Here is a 15641-nt window from a genome sequence, read left to right as displayed (position 1 = left end):
GCCTCCCCCTGAGTTCCTTGCTCTACCTGCCAGAGCTCTCTGAAGTCTAAAACCAACTTAATGAAAAAACACTGAGCCTCCAGCCAGGGGTATGAATTTCAACGCTGACTTTTTTTTTTAATAGAAAAGAAAACAATCCTTCTGACAAAGTCACTTTCAATTAAGTTTGTAACAAATATCAAATAAAATACAAAAGGCTGTAAATTCTCAAGCCTCCCAACAAATGTACAAAAACGGGGGCGTGGGGAGGAGGTTGGGTCCACGGGGTTCAAATACAACCAGAAAGCAGCTCAAGTTCTGTTAAGTCTGGCAGAGGCCAGCAGAGGTGACCCCTCCTGCTTGCTGCTGCCTCCGCTGGAGTGTCCCCAGGGCTGGGAGACCAAGAGGGGAACCTCTTTTCCCAGCGCTCGCTTTTGCCCAGGGAGACTCTAACGCAACACACTTCAGAAGGCTTCGGGAGGAGGGGAACTATGACCGTGGAACACACACTGAGAGCGCACAACTTCAGCAACAACCCCGTCCCTTGTGAGGGTGGTCAGGAAGGGGAGGAGGAGGAGGAGGAGGCAGCAGCAGCAGCAGCAGCCGGCGGCTGGAAAAAGCAGCTTTCCCCCCTCGGGCTCCACTCTTCCTGCCCCAACTTCCTCCCCTTCAGAGCTGAAGGACTTTAAAAAGCTGGCAGGAGAGGGAAGGGGCTTTTACCTGGGCTGAGGAGGTCAGCAGAGCAGGTGGCAAGTAAACACAGCCCGACCCCCCTGCAGCGTGAGGTAGAGAGTTGCACCCTAAGACAAAACGCCGTTGTAAAGGAGCAGGGGAAGTAAGAAGGTAGCAACGAGAACCAGTGCCTGGGCCAGGGGCACAGCGTCACCTTTGGTATGTGGCAGAGCTGGGGGTTAAGTGAAGAAATCCCTCCCTCCCTCCTGCCACCTCTCCCAGCCTGAAGGCAAATCTCACTGCCCGAGGACCTCTGCTGCCAAGGAATGTGGAGCAAGGCAAGCTGGGGAGGAGGCTGAGGCTAACTGCAGGAGCCCCAGGGGAACTGTGCCCTGCTTCTGCCTCCTGTCCCCAAATCAGAGAGCAAATGGTGCCCTTGTGTTCCTCAAAAATAAAAAGGAGAAAAAGAAGCAGCTACGGTGCTGAAGGGCTGCCCTGAGTGACTGCGAGCTTGGCAGTGTCCCTTGCTGGTTCAAACATGGACCCACCTGGGCCGCCCGCCCCCCCAGCCTGAAAGAACCCAGATCGGCTTACAAGCTGCTGCTGGAAAGAGGAGCCAGAGTCGCTCAGGGGCCCTGGAACGCCCTGCTGCCGCCGTGCAGGCATCAGTGGCGGCTGGAGACCAGCCCTTTGACCTTGGACATCTTCTTGGTGGACGGCCTCTGCTCTGTGTGCGGGGGGCACTCCCGTTCCGCCAGCTGCTGATCCATCTCCTGGGCCGAGGAGGAGGCTGTGGCTTTCAGCGTCTTCTTTATGTTTGTGACCTGCAGGGGAGGAGAGAGGCAGAGAGGAGGTTTCTTTGCAAACATGAAACAGCGGGGCACCCCTATTCCTCTGAAGCGCTAGCGGAGGACGGAGGTTTTCTGTCCCAAGTCGAGGTGCAGGAGGGGGCGCACTAAGCCAGAGACCAATGGGGAGGAGCAGGGAGCTCAAAGGAACATTGGAAGCAGCCTCAGACCGGGCTGAACCCATCAGCCATCTACCCTGGTGTCAGGGACTGGCTGGACGAAGAGGAGTGGGGGGGGGCAGCAGCCAGGGAACCCCAGCGGAGGAAGTCTCAGAGCCAGGGCATTGGCGGCGGGACACTGAGCAGAGGTTAGAGGAAGAAGAAATGAAATTGTCAGCGATGCAATGGAGGAATCTGTCAGACTTTACACTCTTGGCAGAGTCTGAGTCCCAACAGATATTGGGCAAGTTGAAGTCCCCCATGATTACTATTTCTTTCCTTTTTGAATGTTTGGTAATCTACTCTAGTAAGGCATCATCCGAGTCTTCAGTCTGGCTTACCAGTCTATAGCAGACACCCACAGTAAGGTCACTGCTGTTTCTCTCTTCTACAATTTTTTTCTCCTATACTGTCAATCTGCTTTTCATGCTCCAGGTCATGGATTTCTTCACAAGTATACACATCCTTTATCTATAATGCTGCTCCTTCTCCCTTCCAGTGTGGTCTGTTCCTTTTGAACAGGTTATACCCCTCAATTCCTACATTCCAGTCACGAGTCTCATCCCACCAGGTTTCAGTAATGCCTATTTGCTGTCCTGTATTAAAAGCTCCAGTTCATCTTGTTTGTTTCCCATACTCTGTGCATTTGTGTAGACAACTGAAACCATGAGTTGTTCCCTGCAGCTGCTTCCTTCCTGCAGTTTCTTGCCTTTTAGCAGTTTTCAGGAGCACCAGCTCAGTTTCCTGTGCATCAATGAAGCTATTATCCCCATTTCCAGGTGCTCTTTTGCTGTTCCTAATGTTTTCCCCTCCCCCTCAAGATCTAGTTTAAAGCTCTCCTGATTAGATTCTCCAGACTCTTGGCAAACACACTCTTGGCAAACTGCTGTGAGGTGCAGCCCATCTCTTGCCAGAAGTCTGACCTCAAGGAAGCAGAGACCATGATCCAAGAAGCCAAATTCTTCCTGACGACACCACCTGCGCAGCCAGTGGTTTACTCCAAGTATTTTCCTCTCTCTTCTTGGGCCACAACCTTCAACAGGAAGGAGTGATGTCTCTTCAGCTCCCTGCCCAGCGTCTCATAGTCCCTTCCTGTGTGTGGCAGTATTATTTGTACCCACATGAATCAGAAAGACGGGCTAGTAGTCAGTGGGCTTTATAAGACTTGGCAACTTCTCTGTCACATCGTGAATCTTTGCACCTGGAAGACAGCACACCTCCTGTGACATCCTGTTTCCTCCACACACTACTGCCTCTGTTCCTCTCAGTAGTATCACCCTGACTTGTCTCCTCCTCCTCTGGGGAGTAGCAAGAATCATTCCATGGGCTGTGCCTTCCAAAGGCTGCTTGGAGTGTTCTGAGGTCTGCTTCTGCTGTGCTCGAAGTCTTCCCCTCTTGTTTATTGGAGCTTATTTTGATATTGTTGGGACTGTACTTTTTGAGAATACTAAGGAAAAACCATCTTCCGCAGAAACTGCTGCTTGCCTTCTATCACTGTGCCATTGAGAGTGTGCTCACTTAGGGCTTATGTGTGTGGTACGGAAGCTGTACTACCCGGGACAGGATGGGGTTGTGCAGGGTTGTTAAGGCAGCAGAGAGCATTGTTGGCTGCCCACTCTCCACCTTAGAGCAGATTTATGCCACAAGGTGCCATAGGAAGGCACTGGACATAGTTAAAGATCCATCGCATCCTGGTCACTGTCTCTTCGAGCTCTTGCCGTCGGGACGGAGATGCAGAACGATGAAGACAAGAACGAGCCGTCTTAAGAACAGCTTCTTCTCCAGAGCGATCTCGGCCCTGAATGGGAAGCCCGGACTTTGAAAGTCATCTAATCTCCCTTGCTGTATTATACTGTATTGTTTAATTAGTGTTTTTATGGAGCAGTCAAGTAATTTCGTTGTCCCCGAAGGGGGCAATGACAATAAAGATATTATTATTATTATTATTATTATTATTATTATTATTATTATTACAAGTTACAAAGGCTGGAAACTTATGGTTTGAGTACTTCCTACTCCTTCCTCCCAGCTTGTCATCTCTGGGCTGCAATTCCCTTTCTCTGGTGTCGTCTCCACAGAAGGTAGCAAGTATGTTATCAGCATACTCATCCACAGTCAGTAGCCTTGGATCTGATGGGGTTAGATCAAGAATGGAAAAAGGCTCATCCAAATCCATCTCCTCGGGGGGGGGGGGTTTGGCAAGAATCGTTCTGTGCACTGTACCTTTCACAGACACCTTCTGAGTGTCTTCTGAGGTTGGCAACTGCTGTCTTAGCTCCTCTGGTCCAGAATCAGCGTCCACAGTGAGAGTACGGATGCAATTTTGCAACTCTAATGACAAAGTGTGGTTTGTGACTGTCCTACTTCTGTGTGTCGCATTTCTCCAGGGGTCAGACCAGGCATCTCCAAACTCGGGCCTCCAGATGTTTTGGGACTACAATTCCTATCATCCCTGACCACTGGTCCTGTTAGCTAGATGATGAGAGTTGTAGCCCCAAAACACCTGGAAAGCCAAATTTGGGGATGCCTGGGTTAGACTATTGCAATGGGCAATCTTTCTTTACCCATCCATTTTGGAGCTCAATCTCAGCCAACTCAGCTCTATCAAGCAACTCTGCATGTTGTCCTGTTGCTTGAGGTGTGGCTAGGCAGGCCTCCAGTTGCTACACCTTCTCTTCCAGCAAGACAACCAGCTTGCACTTGCTACTAGTGTGATGTTGCTTGTTCTCTGGCAGAATGACAAACATGGCACAGGTGTTACAGGTCACTGCAGCAGCTCCCTCACTCTCCAAGTCTCTGGTCCTATGCACACCAAGAGACAGAACTCCCCTTTAAACGCCCCCACTAAACGCCCTTGCAAATGCCCCCGTTTGCGAACTCTGGCCGTGAGCTCCCAGGATCTGCACTTAGCTAAGTTTATCAGGCGATAGATGGACTGAATGACCAAATAATGTGAAATATAAAGTGCTGAGAAAGGTTTGAGAGGAAGAACCTAAGAGGAGTGATTACGAATTGTTCCTTTTTAGGCAGTAGCATGCTGCCCTCTAGAGGCCAGAAGACTCACAGGAGCCATCCTGAGAAGAATGGATAAACTTCAGGATTGATTTTGAGCGTTAGTTCCCACAAAGCTAAAGTACGGACATCCTCTAGGCTGGTTAGACCAACAGGAGAAAATTCCACAGGAATGGGTGAAGGTTGCAGAGGAAAAGTCTCAGCGTTCTTGAATTTACTCCAGTCCGTTTGGAAACGAGGGCTGCTGCTTGCCGCTCGCCCTAGAGAATGGAGACATTAACGGGGGGCCCATTACCTACCTCTGTCTCTACCTGCTGCTGGGTTCGGTTGTGGTTCTCTTTGTATTGGTTGGCTCTAAGCACCTGCTGCTCAATTCCTAACAGAACTGCTTCGCACCCATCACACCTGAAAACACAATACTTGCGCAGTTAATGTCAGAGAGGTGGCAGGAGGTGGGGCTCTGCCTAAACCGAAGGGTGGGAAAGTTGGGAAACCCTGTCTTGGGGCAGCTTACCATTCGTGGAGTGTTTTGATGATGTTGCTGATGTCCTTCCTCTGGATGTCCCTGCCAATGCAGAAGTCCACTTCCAGCATCTGGTTGCGCTGGTCCAGCTTCCCCTGGATGATGTCGGTGTAAACGGCTTCGATGATCAGGTCTTCCAGCTCCCGCAGGTTCCGCATCTCCAGGTCATTCAGTAACACCGAGTAAGGAATACACTGGGGGAGAGAAGGGAGCAGAGACCAGCAGGAAGACCCTGGAGCCTAGACTAAAACATGCTTTTGTTTCTAGGTGCAGTCTGGGGCGCTGCTCACCGTTTTATAGGATACCTGCCAACTTCACACTTGGAATCATAGAAATGTAGAGTTGGAAGGGACGCCGGGGGCCATCTACTCAGAGCCCCTGCAATTCAGGAATCTCAACTAAAGCATCCATGACAGATGGCCATCTAACTTCTAGTAGCTGAGATGATCAGAACTTAAGTTTCTCAAATACCTTTAGCACGTCAAGGAGTGGGATTCAACTAAGTTGTTGTGTGCATGGAGCGAGGTCTGCTTGTGTAATGGGACTACACCCTCCCCCAAAAAAATCTGTTCTGGAGGGTTAGGGAAAACCCCAAAACAGGTTTAGGGGGTGAAGGGGAGAAATCTTGTTCCGTGCACAAGCATCATTCCTTAAGTACAAACCCCCCATGCAGAGGTATGTTGAATTCACCCAGAGTATCTGTAGGACAGGGACAAAGGTAAAAAATGCTGGGACTGAACCATCAGTGGCTAGCATGCAGTGGGGGGTTCACCAAAGGCAGAGGACATTTAAGAGGAAGGCCTAAGTTGAAAAGGTTTGAGAGAAACGGAACTAAAAGAACATGGCAGATGTTAGATATAACACAGCAAGGGCACATCATGCTTTACTGGGGAGAACCAGGGATTCAGATGCAGTTTCTGTTATTACTCATGCGATGCCAACCAGAAGATAAAACATTACCCAAGCCCCATCAATGAAATGCATGAAGGGTGTGCTGTAATAGCAGTAGTTGTGGCACTACAGCCAGGTGTAGCTTGTTATTACTTGTTGTAACCTATCTGCTGAAGTCAATGAAAAAACTGCTCCAGTTCTTGCTTTTTTCCAGAAATACCTAATGGGATAGGTAAAGGTAAAGGGACCCCTGACCATTAGGTCCAGTCGTGACCAACTCTGGGGTTGCGGCGCTCACCTCGCTTTATTGGCTGAGGGAGCAGGCGTACAGCTTCCGGGTCATTTGGCCAGGATGACTAAGCCGCTTCTGGCGAACCAGAGCAGCGCACGGAAACGCCGTTTACCTTCCCGCCGGAGCAGTACCTATTTATCTACTTGCACTTTGATGTGCTTTCAAACTGCTAGGTTGGCAGGAGCTGGAACCGAGCAACGGGAGCTCACCCCGTCGCAGGGATTCGAACTGCGACCTTTCGATTGGCAACTCCTAGGCTCTGTGGTTTAACCCACAGCGCCACCTGCGTCCCACCTAATGGGATACAGGGCTACTATTATTCCTATTTTTTAGGGAGAACTAAAGTTGACACAGATACCTAGCCGTCCTTGAGTTACGCCATGGAGTTGCGATTGGGAGAGATGGCAAAGGATAAATGATCAAGCCATCTGATAACTGATCAAAGGAAGCCAAAGTGATTCAAGCATAAATGTTTCATTTCAGCAGCTGCTCTCTGCTTCCCCCATTGCTAAAAAACTGCCTGAAAGCACCAGGGATTCATGTCCCATTAGTCCATTCTACACCCTTTGGCTCTCAAGATCAACAGGAGATGTCATAAGTTCCCAAAAATTCATATATGCATGCATGTGTTGACACACATTTACACACTCTGTGTGTGCACAAACACACATATATGGAGGTTTGCCTTCACATTGGCTGGTCTTAGTGCCAATACTTTACCTTCATTCTGGAAGCTAAGCTGACAATAGTTAAATGCTTTAACTTGTTCTTCTGGGCGCCTGTTAGCTCTGGCAGGTTAGTCTTGTTTGCTGTCCAAGAAATTGAATTAAAGAAAAACTTCAGGTTATGTGCTTCAACTGAATTACTCAACGCTGCTGACTTCATTCATACAACTTTGAGCCATGTTCTCTGCTGCACAGAAGAATGCTCCCACTTCCCTACAGGCACTGGCAAATGGAGAAGTATGGGGCAGTTTTCAGAATACGCACCTCTGAAAAGCAGAGCCCGCATTTCCCAACCCAATAACCTTCCTAAATGTTTTGAATTATAACTCCCATCAACTCAAACCAGCATGGCCAATGGAGTCCAGAACATCTAAAGGGTATCAGGTTGAGAAAGGCTGACATGGACTGTCACTTCACTGAGTTCATAAAAAAGAGAAAACCAGAGCAATGTGGCTTTAACTCTCCTTAAGTTGCAAGCAAGTGAAAACCTGGACAAGGCAGAACTTTGTTTCCAGCATCCACACATTTCTCTTCATTTTTTAAAAAAAACAAAACAAAGGGGTGGAACAGGCAGTATGCCATTGGGTATGAATTGCTATCCAGAATCCATGGATTTTGCACTGAACAGTTTCTCTTCCCTCCATTGTGCCTCACCAATAAATCCATTTTGGATCACCATTCACAGTATCCCAGTGTTTTAATTACAAAATACCATGAGTAGGATACCCACCCTCACAGAACCAATTGCCATAAGCTGGTTTGAGCATGTGAGAACTACGCAAGTGTTGTGCGTTTTGCAAAGATTATCCCTTTAAAAGATTTGATGCAGAATGTATGGCAACTTTAGAAGACTCAGGTGGTAAATTTTGGATGAGAATCAAGTTTAGGCACAACTTATTGACAAGGCAGATTTGGTAACAAGAAAGTTTCAAGTCTCATTATTCTTAGAATGTCCTTGAAATCTGCAAAACGGGGGAGCTGGAAAACTTTTGGACAGAGAAGCAGCCTGGCACTGGGAACCAGTGCAAGTCACAGCAAATCAGTTCAGCTGGACTGATAAAGTAACTTCCTATGAAACATTTGGAGCCGCCCAAGTTCACATGCTCTGCTGGAGGAACTGGACACGAAGGAATGGGTTAATTTCTTTCAAGGGCAGAAATCACCCCAGGTATGAGATAAGTTAAGAGGTACAAGGTCAACCAAGCCAGTTGTTATGGCAGTGGCTCATTAGACAGTCAGTGAGCCTTGAGAAGTGAATCTGTGTTATGTCTTGAATTGCTGGAGCGACAGAAATACTTTGTATTTGTATGCATATATCTGCTGAAGTTAAAAGCCAACAACATCCAGTTAGAAAGATCTCAGGCAACAAGGCTTAGAAAGACCTCTGAGGACTTGCTGAACCCATAGTATGATGCATTAATGCAGTTTCACATGTTGCTACATCTTTAGTGCAGAGCAGAATAAATTAATACTATTTATAAAGTGCCTGAAATGTTACATGCTGTACAATGAAATACTTCAGAGTCAACAGTGAAACTGGAAGGAAGGGTAAAATTAGTAGGAAAGGAAGGTGCAGGGCTCAGAAGAGATCACAGGGGAAGAGCAGAAAGCAGATAGAAAGGGGAGCAGAAATGGAAGTGAAGCAAGAGGAAGGAATTGTGATAGAAACTGAACAGGACAACCAGCTACCTGAAGCGCAGCTCCTGCTCTGCTCTTGGACAATTAAAAGATCTGCAGTGCAGAGTAAGGAGTGCAAAGCCAGGCAACTGATGACCTAATCACCAGCAGTCAGGGAAATGAGATGGGAGGCAATGGGAACAGAACTGCACGATAACAGGAGAAAAAAATGGGGAGAAATGGTATGTTAACCCATGCTATATTTCTACACTGCTTTTCATTCAAATGAATCCCAAAGCGGCTTACAAATAGGGATAGAAATAAAATCAATCAACAGTTTTAGAGATGAGCTCCATCTGAAAAGGACAGAAATTTTGTCTGAAGGAACTAAGGCAGACAGATCTGGCAGATTTTGAGATCTTCCATGAACTTGGCCAAGGAAGAAACTGGAGATGTCAAAAGCCAATGAAGACACAGTAGTGTTAAAATGCGTTCTAGAATTGCAGCTGCCTCTTACCTACATAGTCCGGGTATGTTCCATAGGCAAAGAGATTCAGCAGCTGAAAATAAGCAGCGTTGGGACCTTTGGCAAGCTGCATAGGAAGAAAAAAGAAAGGAAGAGACCCATTAGAGTGATATTGATCCAATGGCTAATCAAGTATTAAGACTATTCCAAGGGTTATCAAATTACACTATTGCGAGCGTGCTTAAATCAAGGAGACAGCACTGGACAAGGCCAGATGTTTCAGCAACGGAGCTTCCTGTTTTCCAGGTTCAACCTTAAATGTTGAAAATGGTACTGCTAAAGCAGCGTACACCAAAGTGGGTGCCCTCTAGAGGTTTGGACCACAACTCTCATCATTCCTGACCATTGGCCATGCTGACTGGAACTAATGAATGATGTAGTCCAAAGTGTCTGATGGGTACTGTGCTGCTGAAGTTCGCCCTAAATAAAAGAGATTCCATATTCATTGTTTCACAGAATCTTCTGGCACACAGACTGTGTCGACTTTGCAGGCTGTTGCAGGATCAAGGTCTGTATAAGCCAATATATGAACCAAGTACTTTGGCCAGGCACCCACAGCACCTTCCAATATGCCACTTCTTGCCATTTTGTCAGGACCAAGAGACTAGGGTTGATGGCTTCAGAACAAGTTAAGATGTTAAGAACAAGTTAAGATGTTAAGCCATCTTCAAGGTTTGAAGTTGGGTTAATGCCCTGGCTTGTTCTGAAGCCATAAATCATATGGCAGGCTTACATGTAATGCTCAACCATGATTTAGAACAACGAGCATGAGTTATAATGAGCACAAGAGAAAACTTGAGCTCCCACACTCCACTCACCCACCTACCCAGTACAACCTGGGAAATTACCTGAGCAGTTTGCTTTCACTTTCCACAAAACTTGAGATGGCAATTTAAAACAAATTAGTTAAGCAATCCAGCAGCATCATTTATGGTTTGACACTCACCAGTCTCCAGGAAATCGGTCACACTCACCTCTTGCACATTTGTTAATTCCAGCAGCTCACCAAAGACATAAACCCCAGGGGCCTCGAGCACTTGGCTGATGAGGGCAGTCAGAGCTGATCCACTGGTGCCTTTGGCTAATAAAATAAACTGCTCAAGGAGATTACAGGACGGTTTCTGTTCCCCTGCCATTCTAGACGCTTTTACCTTTCAAAGAGAAAAAGGGGATAAATCACTACCCAAGCACCGCTAAGAAACAATAGGAGTGTGGCCAAGGTGGCAAATGTGTCTCAGCTCTGCTTCTTCCTCTAAAAAAGGTAATCCAATGGAAGTGATAAGTTTACTAATGCACAAAGCAGCAGCACCTCAACTCCAAACACAACTGCATACACACTTGCGGAAGGTTGGGAAACAGTAACTGAAGAGTATTGCTTATTGATGGACACAGCCTACATTACTCCAGTAGGGGAGTGGGTGAACCCTTGGAAAATATATCTCTAAGTCCAGAGAGCCGTGGAAACAATGCCAGAATTGTCATCAACATAAATGATTTCAGAATTGCTTCCTAATCCTGTTCCTGCATTTCAGCTTTTAAAATACGGCTGTGAACTTTCCCCTTGATTCTACTGTCCAATCTTTCTTTCATATGCTTTGTTTTTTTGACAATCAAGAAGTGTATGAATTTCATTAAAACAAACCAACAAATATCTGTCCGCCCTCAGGCGAAGAGGTGAAAATTCCCTTTTTGGAACATACAATGGTACTCAGTTTTCGAACATAATCCGTTCCGGAAGTCAGTTCGAGTTCCAAAACGTTTGAAAACTGAAAGCGGAAACCTCAAAACGGAAGCCTCGTTTCCTGCTTGACTTCCGAGGTCTGTTCAAAAACCGAGGCATTTACTTCTGGATTTTTGGCGTTCGAGTTCCAAAGCGTTCGACTGCAGAGGCGTTTGAAAACCGAGGTACCGTTGTATGGATTATAAATACGTGTGTGCATTACATATATGTAACACACACACATGTTGTTTTTATTATGTACTTTGTGGTTTTATTCTGTATTTTTATGCTGTGAAGTACCCTGAGATCTTTGGATGAAAGGCGAAATATACACTTAATAAATAACAACAACGCATACGCCCCCTCCCACTGCATATATATATATATTATGAAAGGCGGAATACACAATAAATAACAATAATGCTGCCCACGCCCCCTCCCACTGCATATATATTATAGGTCACACACACAGGAGGGGAAATGGGAGAAGGGCGTTATTGCGAGGCGCTTAACGGGACCGGGCGCCGCGGGGCGTTTTCCGGCAAAGAATGACGGGCGGAGGGCCGGTGTGCTTGGGGGGGGGGCTCCCTCTTCCCCCAGCCCCCGCCCGGTGAGGGAGGCCGCCATCACGAGGGGGAAACCCGCCCCCCAGACCCCCCAAGGGCCACCCTCCGCCCCACCACCAGCGCCGCCGCCGCCGCCCTGGCCACGGGGCCGCCTCCCTTGTCGCAGCCCCTACCTGGCAGCCCGGCGCGCTCCCTTCCCTCCCCCTCGCTCGCTTCCTCCGCCCGTGCCGCACCTCAGGCCGCCATGAGAGCGGCGGCGGAGAGGGACCGGCAAGAGCGCCGCGCGCGTGCGCCGCCGCCTCCGCTCCGGCCGGGAACTGCCTCCCCCGCGAACGAAGGTTCCGCCTGGGGAGACTCAGCGCCGCCTCACATTATTATTATTATTATTATTATTATTATTATTATTATTATTATTATTATTATTATTATTAAAATTACAATCAAGAATGTATGAATTTCATTAAAGCAAACAAAGAAATATCCGTCCGCCCTCAGAGGAAGAGGTGAAAATCCCCTTTTTGGAGCATACAATAAATAATAATAGTTAATAATAATAGTTAATAATAATATTTAATAATATTTATTAATAATAATAATAATAATAATAATAATAATAATACAGAACCAAAAAATACAAAACAAGCGCACGAAACAATAAACCTCTCCCCCCGCCCCGCCACACCACTATACATAGATATTGATACTGTATAGGTATAGATATATTGTATATTTATGCTGTGAACCACGCTGAGATCAACAGGTGAAGGCATCCAAATAAGTATAATTATAATTATACCCAGCCCCTCTGGGCTGCTTCCATAATATTCATTATGATTATACATATTGCTGGCACAGCCATCCCCGCCCGGTCCTCCTCCCTTAACACTCTGACGGAGTTTGCACTTCTGAAGGCTGTGATAGGCTGTATTTCAATAAGTAATAATAATGTGGTTTTAATAATAATAATAATAATAGTTATATTTATCATGCCGCCACCAACCCTCATCAAAAAAACAGGTGCCAGAGCAGTTCACAGAAATCTGAAACAACATGTAACGATATAAATGTTTGGCTTTTTTTTAAAAAAGGACCCCTCCCCATATTACTTTTAAAAGGCTTTTGCACACAATAAAGCACCTGTAACATAGCAGAGATAAACCCAACAGAAGCAAAAATAAGGGGTGCTCTACATTCGACGGGGCTTATTCACCAGGTAAATAGGTATAGGGTTGCGGCCTAGCAGCCCCATTCCTAACCATGAATCCTGTTGAATTTCATGGGGTTTATTTCCAAATTAAGTGGGGTAAGGCACAGTCCTGTGGGAGGAGGGCACATTGAAGCCGATAGTTAACTTCCAAGTAAAGGCATGCAAGGAGAATTTTGCTGTGCAAATGCTCTTGGGAGGCCCGTGATGCCTAAGCCCATTCACACCAGTGGATTTAGGAGCGCGGTTTAGGGTATGGTTGTCGTTAGAAGAAAACCTTGAGTTACCAGGTTAACAGCAGCACCAAATTTCTTGACATTCAAAGACGGGCAGCATCCCATTTCTCCCCCTAACCCCCGTGGCTCAAATCACGGTCTGGTGATGTCCACAATGTTGCCAGCCTTAAAAGGCAGAGGGCAGGGCACAGCTAGCAGTGAGTGCGAAGGTCCCAAAAGAAGCTAAAATGTTGGTTTCAATGTATTGGGGGGGGGGGGGGAGACCGCTTCCACTTGTTGCAATGGTTCCTTAGAAATTTGGATTATAACCATGATGTGCAGGCATTTCCCCCACTTTGACTCATGTACAACCATGTGAAGCACGGGAAATAAATTGATTTAAGCTGCAAAACAGCCCCAAAAGGTAGGAGAACTGCAAAAAATCGTGCAAAAAGAGCGGGAAAGCAGCTAGCAATCTCAGGAACCTTTGCACAGAACTTTCAGGCATGTAGAGAGTGAGAAAGGAGGGTGGGAGGAAGCGATTGTGGAGGAATTTGGCTGATTTTTGTGTGGATATTTGGTGGTGACTGGGAGTGGCCCCTGGGGCAATATAACACTGGTCCTTAAAGATCTATCTACATTAAGTCCCAGTATGTTTCCAAGCACAATTCAAAGTGTTGGTGCTGACCTTTCAAGCCCTAAACGGCCTTGGCCCAGTATACCTGAAGGTGCGTCTCCAGCACCATCATTCAGCCCGGACACTGAGGTCCAGCTCCAAGGGCCTTCTGGCAGTTCCCTCACAGGCCCTCCAAGTGTCCCTATTTTCCAGGGACAGTCCCAGATTTACAGAAGCCGTCCCAGTTTCTGATTTGATCCCAGAATGTCCTGCTTTGCTTAGGAAATCCCTATTTTGGTCAGAGAAATCTTGGAGGATATGGTAGGATGTCCCTATTTTCATCACAGAAATGTTGGAGATTATGGAATTATCCGATCCCCGAGCCATCTAAAGGCGACCCTGTAACATATATATATATATATATATATATGTTGGAAGCCACCCAGATTGGCTGGGGCAACCCAGTTAGATAGGTGGGGTATAAATAGTAAAATTATTTATTATGGAATAGGACATTCCTATTTTCATCAGAGAAATGTTGGAGCGAGAGGTGATGTTACAGGGAACCAGGCAGAGGGCCTTCTTGGTAGTGGCACCTGCCCTGTGACACACCCTCCGAGCAGATGTCTAGGAGATAAACAGCTGTGTGGTTTTTAAAAGACATCTGAAGGGAGCCCTGTTTAGAGAAGTTTTTACTATTTTTTGTTGGGAGCTGCCCAGAGTGGCTGGGGCAACCCAGTCAAATGTTGTTGTTGTGCAGCAACGAAAAAGAGCAGTATCAGACTCTTAAGGGCAGTTCGTATCCTATGTTCAGGGAAGATTGGTTGCAGAGCCAACAGGGGGTCTGGTGGTACAGGACAGTATCCCAGCAGGAAGGAAGATTAAGCTGTCAGTTAGTTCATCCTGCACATGGGATTAGGCAGGAGAGAGGGGACCACTGTGTCCTTTTAACTCGGGCAGCAAAGTGTCTTTCCTGGGTCCTGCCCTGCCTTGATCCCTTTAATTTCAGAGAACAGCTTTGGTCCTATCCTACGGCTAAGCGCCCTCTGAGGACTTCCGGGGCTCCTAAGGTAACCTCGCTCAGTAAAAAGATGGATGCTCATCGACCAGCAGTTGCAAGACAAAAACAAGCATTGATTGGTCTCTCAGAGATGAAATTGAAGTATCTCTGCTTTGCTGCAGCTCCCTCAGCTCTTGAAGACTGTCTGCTTTTAATGACCTGCTAACAGGGTAAATGGGTAAAAACATCAGGGGGCCAACAAGCCTGTTTTCTAGGTGAGAAATGGAATTCTGGCTTGCTTGAAGGGCAAAAGCTCTATAGCCTTCCATTTGAATTCTGCTTTTTTTGGTTAAAAAATATGTATATTATCATAACTCTCAGTCCAAGTACAGTGGTACCTCGGGGTAAGTACTTAATTCGTTCCAGAGGCCCGTTCTTAACCTGAAACTGTTCTTAACCTGAAGCACCACTTTAGCTAATGGGGCCTCCTGCTGCTGCCACACCACCGGAGCACGATTTCTGTTCTCATCCTGAAGCAAAGTCCTTAACCCGAGGTACTATTTCTGGGTTAGCGGAGTCTGTAACCTGAAGCGTATGTAACCTGAAGCGTATGTAACCTGAGGTACCACTGTAAATATGGGGGGAAAGTTGCTGCCATTTATCTGTATACATCTCAAGAGCAAGAAAAAAGCTTTTCCCTCTGGCACTAAAATGTGTGTGTTGGGGCTCACTTGTGCTCTAAGGTTTTATAATCTTGTGATGTTTTTATTATTTTATTGTACACCCTGCTGATATTCTTATCTTAAGTGGCAGTTTATAAATTTTCCTACAAATACAGATATACAGAAACACGACCCCCAAATGTATATTATCATTTTTTGTAAAAAAAATCAAGTACAAGCGTTGAATGTACAATCCTATAATTCTGTGAAAGAGCAAATCCAACGGGGTGGGACGTATAGCTTGACCGTATAAAAATGCTGCATGCACCACACTCAAAAATAAAAAGGGATATTTGTTTTTAAGATAGGAAAGATGACCAAACATCATAGAATTGAAGTCCACTATTCTGCCATG

General features: G+C 46.5%; 1 protein-coding gene and 1 long non-coding RNA gene across 3 annotated transcripts; both read right to left on the bottom strand.

The window, feature by feature from the left end:
• Nucleotides 1–92: 92 nt before the first annotated feature.
• On the bottom strand, nucleotides 93–13162 carry COPS7B (COP9 signalosome subunit 7B). Of its 2 annotated transcripts, none has more exons than XM_082225061.1 (7): nucleotides 13021–13162; nucleotides 10218–10394; nucleotides 9235–9310; nucleotides 7096–7184; nucleotides 5184–5386; nucleotides 4969–5074; nucleotides 93–1475 (listed from the first exon to the last, which is right to left on the bottom strand). In XM_082225061.1, exons 1-7 carry the CDS (start codon nucleotides 13072–13074, stop codon nucleotides 1317–1319), a joined length of 864 nt encoding a protein of 287 aa, XP_082081187.1. In that variant the 5' UTR covers nucleotides 13075–13162; the 3' UTR covers nucleotides 93–1316. The 2 variants fall into 2 exon arrangements, with proteins under 2 accessions (XP_082081187.1, XP_082081188.1); XM_082225062.1 differs by lacking the exon at nucleotides 13021–13162 and adding an exon at nucleotides 11703–11790.
• LOC309533586 lies at nucleotides 5395–7089 on the bottom strand. Its single transcript, XR_014220308.1, has 3 exons — nucleotides 6670–7089; nucleotides 5498–6303; nucleotides 5395–5466 (listed from the first exon to the last, which is right to left on the bottom strand). It is a non-coding gene; the product is annotated as an uncharacterized lncRNA (long non-coding RNA).
• Nucleotides 13163–15641: the final 2479 nt, after the last annotated feature.

Source organism: Podarcis vaucheri, assembly GCF_965113315.1.
Source record: "Podarcis vaucheri genome assembly, chromosome: 5".
Classification (NCBI taxonomy): domain Eukaryota; kingdom Metazoa; phylum Chordata; class Lepidosauria; order Squamata; family Lacertidae; genus Podarcis; species Podarcis vaucheri.
The sequence above is the reverse complement of the archived record's forward strand: the minus strand, read 5'-3'. Positions and strand labels throughout refer to the sequence as shown.

Coding starts and splice junctions, on each gene's coding strand:
- COPS7B (XM_082225061.1), bottom strand. CDS start 13,074: ATGGGATGCTGCCCGTCTTTGAATGTCAAGAAATTTGGTGCTGCTGTT. Junction 10,395..13,020: donor TTGGTGCTGCTGTTAACCTG/GTAACTCAAGGT, acceptor TCTCTTTGAAAG/GTAAAAGCGTCTAGAATGGC. Junction 5,075..5,183: donor ATCAAAACACTCCACGAATG/GTAAGCTGCCCC, acceptor TTGTGTTTTCAG/GTGTGATGGGTGCGAAGCAG.